The sequence below is a fragment of the Pleuronectes platessa genome, chromosome 22, assembly GCF_947347685.1.
Source record: "Pleuronectes platessa chromosome 22, fPlePla1.1, whole genome shotgun sequence".
Classification (NCBI taxonomy): Eukaryota; Metazoa; Chordata; class Actinopteri; order Pleuronectiformes; family Pleuronectidae; genus Pleuronectes; species Pleuronectes platessa.
This window is the reverse complement of record NC_070647.1, coordinates 2,422,184-2,428,183: the sequence shown is the minus strand read 5'-3', so window position 1 is coordinate 2,428,183 and position 6,000 is coordinate 2,422,184. Positions and strand designations below refer to the sequence as shown.

Genomic DNA, 6,000 nt, shown 5'->3' with positions numbered 1-6,000 from the left:
AGATCCAGAAGGAGCTGTGGAGGATCCAGGACGTGATGGAGGCTCTGGCCAAAAACAAACCACAGCGGTGCACAGACAACAGTGAGTCTGGAATTACACGTAAATAGATCACATTCTCAGATTCATTTCTGATGGCTGGGTCCAGGTATAGACAAAATGGCTGTGACAGGATTCATTGATGTGACTGCGATGCCGTCTCTCTACCCTAAAAGGTTCAGTGTGTAGAATTAAGTGACATCTAGTGGTGAAGTTGTGTGTGCACTCACCTCAGGTAGTTCGCCCAGTTTGGGCTACTGTAAAAAAAACATGGCAGCCTCCCTAGAGAGGACTCGCTCCCGATATAAATATAAACTATTTAGATATAAAGAGCCCATTCTAGGGCAAAGAAAATAACAATTAAAACAATTAAAACTAGTGAGAGCATCGATAGGATTATTTTATATTCAATTTCTGCCAAATGATCCCTTTCAACTTAATCTTAAACAATAGATTTTTAACACTACAGATCTCTACCCCAAATGATGAGATTTCCAGTCTGTAACTGTGGCAGGAGAAAGACATATTTCCATTGTGCTAATGAAATGAAATTGTCTCTCTGATTCACCTTTGTCTTACTTTAATTTGGATTTAAAAATGTCTATAATATGTAAAAGGAAACACACAACTACAAATGCTGTTAGAGGTGTCATAAAATCATACACTGCTAAAGTTTCTTTTCCTCTTTCCTCCATTTGCCTTGCGTTCAGCAGATTTTCCTGGCTCCAAACCTCTCTCCAGTCTCCAGAAGAATGAAGTAAGGCACAGTCCCAGCACACACAGCACATTCTACTGTCCCCATAATGCCACACTCACTTTCAGCTGATCAAATTTGATTTAGCCTCTGGCTCTAATCTAAACATCTTTAAAAATTTTGAATGAAGAGTAATTTAGTGTATTTGATTTAACCGCAATATCCAAAGGGATGAAATGACCTGGGCTTATTATGAAGCTCATAACCTCAGGATTGAAGTGTTTAGTACTGGTTTAATTCAGTGTACTTTAAAAATCCACTTGCTGACTGTTGAACCTTGCCTGAGGTAGCTAATTCATCACAATGACCTTTTTCAGTCATGAAGTTGTGAGCCTGCAATGATTAGAATAACCCTCTTTGGTGCGGTCATGATTTCTCCAACATTCAATCTCTAGAGTGACCTATTTTTGAAGAAGAAGACGATTGTAGAACTAGTGTCTTGACACTCAGGATCTGTTCAAGTTGAACCCAAATTGAGTTTTATTCAAATAGATTTGCCTTTATTCTGGCTGATCTGTTTGTAGGGGTCCATGGAGCACAATTTTTTTTTTCTTGTTATTCTGGCTTCTCGACTCCTCGTAACTACTACTACTGGTGTTGACACAAGCAATTTTACATTTTCAAATTTTTCTTGAAAACAACTTGGCCCAGAGTAGTCAAAACAAATTCATGTTTTATTCTTTCGATCTCTCTCTGTATCTCTGCCCCAGTGGCTCTAAAAATCAAAAAATTAAAGGGTGAGCAAAAGTGACCTTCATCCAATTCTTATAAAATTGTAGGATACATCATTTACAGATAATGCTGACACAAAGTTTTCAAGGGAATTTGGATATGTCAGTCTGATTTGGAATGTTATGTTATAGCCATCCACACACAAGAATAATAAATTAGATCCCCTCAACTCTACAGGGCATTTTAGCATCTCTCAGCTCATTGTTTTGGTGTTATGGCTCACACCGATTTGATAAAAAAAATGTCTCCAGCAGGAGCGAGATGTTGTTGTCAGTAAAAAGAAGCTCTGATATACCCAGAGAACACAACCTGCTCAGCACCATTAAGAGACAGAGATTCTGTATTTCTCAGGAGTTGGTGCAGACCAAACTCCTGTACAGCCCCCTAGCGGCCAACGCTTTCATCACATCGTCAGAGTGTACTTGAATGCACTTAGATGAGCCTTAGACTGTTCAAGTAGATCCTGCTTGCAAGTAAAATCCATTAATACCATATTATTTCCTTGGAATGAGACCTGTTATGTTGACTGTCAACAGACAGTGACGCTGCTGCCACTCAGTCCTCCCAAGGAGGGCAACAGTGTGCCCCCCCGCCCGCCCCTTCCCCAGTACTACGACTCATCAGAGCGCCCCCCTAACGTGCCCCCCCACCACGCCCACGCCAGCGGGCGCCTGCCCAACCATACACCCCGGCCCGAGGACCGCAAGGCCGGCTCTAGGAACGGAGCGCACAGCGTAAGGACCGTTCATGCCCCCCCCCCCCCCCCCCCCCCCCCTCATGCCCTCCCATGTGTGCTCCCCTCCGTCACATTTGTGGTTTCGCTGTCACCGCCATCCAGCCCTCTGCCTCTGGACTCTCTGTTTCAGAAGGTCCTCTGTGCTTTACAACCATTTTTATATGAATTGTCATCATTCTCATACCTGAGCTCCATCCTAAAGACTGAATTAACATACAGTGACTCACTCCTCACCAAGTGCCATTTTGAGTAAATGTAACTAATTCCCCTCCTTTTTTCCCCCTTGGATCCATGCTCCATCCAGCCTCCACTGTCACTCATCCACACAGTCCCATTCAGCCCTGCTCTACTCCATGGATTTATTCATTGAATTTCACCTTTATGAAGGGGATGTTTTATTTAGTGGGTTTTTTGTTTTGAGTGTTTCCTGTATCTACACACAAGGAGCTTCAGTACTTCACGGTAACTGAGAACTCAGATTCTGAGATTTAGTTTGGTGCCATGAGGCATTTACTGCAAGATCACAGTGATGTTTATGCTCTTAAAACAGACAAGGTCAAATCTCCTCTTGTCTGTGAAACGTTTTCTCTCTTTAAGTCTTGGACAGTAGAGAATTGTTGCAGAACTCAGAACTAGGGTAAAAAGTCCTATAATTTATATTTGACTGATAATTTCTAATCTTTTCCATGAACTTTTACTGTGAAATGTCTTGATCATGAAATTGGGACTTTTACTTCAAACAAAACATTTATTCTTAGAATATTATATGTACAAAGGGACATCATTTCAGAGGTATCAAAAAGATTTCATTCTTAGAATTATGATTTTCTTGAACATTTTAAGTTTATCTAAATATGAAAAATCCAACAGTTATCTGTGGGCCAAATAAATTGCCAAACAAGTTTCTTGTGAGGATCTGGAGTTGAAATGTGTTGAATAAGAAACTGCCAACCTCTTAAGCTCATTAAGCACTTCCTCAGCTGACATGTGGGAGATATAAGAATTGAAACCATCAACTGCAATAAGAAATGTGTCACCAAAACTGAGTGTCACAATTTGTTTTTGGTTTAGCGAAGAACAACTAAAAACCATGCATATTGTAGCTCTCTACGTGTATAAGTCTGTGGCTGATTACTGCTACAAGATGGGCATTCTGACCTCCATCAATCTCTTCCCCCCGCCACAGCAAGCGCCAGACTATCGTCTGTATAAAAGTGAACCTGAGCTGACAACAGTCAACGAGGAAGTGGATGAGGCCAACGGTGAGGACAAGGAAAAGACAGAGACCTCTGCAGAGAGTAAAGACTCTGGAGCCTCAAAAGGTGCCCCCCCCCGTGTTTTTTTTGGACAGTATATAATGTCCGTAACTGTCTGACAACTGACATGTGGTGCATCACTTTTCTGAAATGGAACATGGTTAAATGTTCTGCCACAGCATGAGCAATTAGCCTTACTGCAGTGTTTGTTTGCTAATGTGTAAGTGACAGCATTCCATGATGTCTCTCCAACAGTGTCCCCCTACCCGGTGGGCATTGTCCCTCCCAGGACCAAATCTCCCATGAACCCTCCTGAGTCGTCCACCATCGCCTCCTACGTCACCATGAGGAAGACCAAGAAGCCAGAGGCCAGATCAGTAAGAGATGCAAAAGCGATGAAATCCCTCAGTTTTGATTTGCAGATGTGATGAAACAGACCGGAGGATTGTTTAGTTGACTCTCTGAAGGTGAACGTTCCTTGAGTTATTCCCATGTCAAAGGAACTGTGACTCACCCACACTTCACCAGCCCTGTACCAGCAAACTTCACACGAGACACACATGTTGACTGTAAACATTCACCCAAAATGTTAAATACTCACATTTTTGCCAAGTGAAGTTCAGGCAGCTAAAAAAATCCTCGTCTTGGGTAGCATGCATTTCAATATCCGATAATTGTTTATTGAGATACAGATGCTGTCATTAAAGCTGACAAATTTAAAAACCTTAACCTACAGTGTAATGCAAGGAACAAAATAATTCAATTTTATTCTATTTGTACAGCCTTAAATCACATTATCATTATCTCAAGGCACGTTACATAGTGAAGTTGAGACCTTACGATGAGATAGTAAAACCAATACTATGAAACCAATGATAATGAACGAGCAGAATGTAAGCGTGCTCCTGTGCTCCCGTGCAGGACCGTCCCAGGAGTGTGGCGGATCAGCCGGGTTATGGGGATCGAGAGGTGGGCAGAACGAGGATGAGTGTGGAGGAACAGTTGGAGAGGATGAGGAGAAACCAGGAGGCCTCGTCGCTCCGAGAGAAGAAGAGGGAAACCCCATCCCGCTCACCCTCCTTCAGCAAGGACAACCCTTTTGTTACCCAGCAGGTACATGCACACACATAAGCTGTAGCATGTGTCTCTAATCTTATTGGCTGCAAACGTTAGCATTACTTTGCTATCATACGATTATCAATTCTTTTTATATCTGTATTAGCTTCAGGTTAAGTCAATAGACCTATCGGATTCAGAGATAACTGGGTAAATGCATTTTTTAATTATTGACAGGGCGTCGTTACCTGACCTCATCGTGACTTTTACATGACGTCGCATCATATGAAATCATGTGATGGGGAATTGTTTTCAGATCAATATAAGCTTTAGATTGTCTCTCTATTATTTATAGAGACAGGAGATATGTTGGGATCATTTTTCAGATAATCGTTTCTGTTGACCTTGACTTCGACCTTAAACCAATCAGCTCCAAAGGTTAATTTTGTTTAGATACTGTCACACACACACACACACAGAGATGGTGTCAAAACAATATCCTGCTTGTGCCAGCGACACTGGTTAGAAGGTTAATTAATTAATTTAATTCAAGTGTGTATATCTGTGTGTGTGTGTGTGTGTGTGTGTGTGTGTGTGTGTGTGTGTGTGTGTGTGTGTGTGTGTGTGTGTGTGTGTGTGTGTGTGTGTGTGTGTTTGCACGCAGACCCGTGCCCAGGCAGAGGGAGCCTGTGCAGACCCTGTGGAGCTGGAGGCAGCCCTGCAGCAGCTGAAAGTGGCCGCTGAGGCTGCTGGAACTCACACACACGGCGCTCTGACGGCACCACAGCTTCACAGGGTTTGTTATCACATTATTTATATCACAGCCACAATCAGTAAGCTGTTACCTTCAACATCTACTGGCAACCAACTGCGGCAGCATCACATTACAATTAAAAAATCAATTTCAAAAGTCTAACATGTTGACAAAATATAGTGCAAATTGACATGTTTTGATTGTCATGCATTCAGGGGACCAGTTCATGACAGGATTCTGTTTCCATATGCAGGAGGTGCAGCAAGCAGAAGAGGTGAAAAATGACAAATGTGAGCAGCTACAGCAGAGCAGGAATGTGACCCTGCACAGTGGGAAGGAGCAGCAGGCTGAGACCAACAGCATAGACAATGAGGTACGTTGGAGATGGACTGCACAGCCACTGTGGACATGCAGTGTGGCTTTCTTATAATTCAATCTTTTGACTTAAGATGTAGCTTTCCCTAATAATACAAAATAAAAATGAGTCAACGCGCCATGAAAATATTGTACAGGATAAGTTGTTTACCAGCGATTCCATGATAAGACACAATACCCTGTCTATGGCTCTCAGCTCCACACCTAGTGAGGGGACGGTCGGTTTGTACTCGTGGTGGTGCTACTCGTTTCTACACGTAGTCTTCTATAGGTTTGATTTGTACTGCTGTCTCGTGCAGCT

At 42.5% G+C, this 6,000-nt stretch overlaps 1 protein-coding gene across 2 annotated transcripts in view; it reads left to right on the top strand.

Moving 5' to 3' along the window:
• LOC128428577 (pleckstrin homology domain-containing family A member 5) overlaps nt 1-6,000 on the top strand; it is a 189,365-nt gene that overhangs the window by 177,900 nt on the left and 5,465 nt on the right. For both annotated transcript variants that reach the window (XM_053414784.1, XM_053414788.1), the window contains 7 exons: nt 1-81; nt 747-793; nt 3,445-3,580; nt 3,770-3,891; nt 4,436-4,627; nt 5,235-5,366; nt 5,578-5,697. The exon at nt 1-81 is cut by the window's left edge and continues 28 nt beyond it. In XM_053414784.1, coding sequence (XP_053270759.1) covers nt 1-81; nt 747-793; nt 3,445-3,580; nt 3,770-3,891; nt 4,436-4,627; nt 5,235-5,366; nt 5,578-5,697 — 830 coding nt within the window. The remainder of the gene's footprint in view (nt 82-746; nt 794-3,444; nt 3,581-3,769; nt 3,892-4,435; nt 4,628-5,234; nt 5,367-5,577; nt 5,698-6,000) is intronic.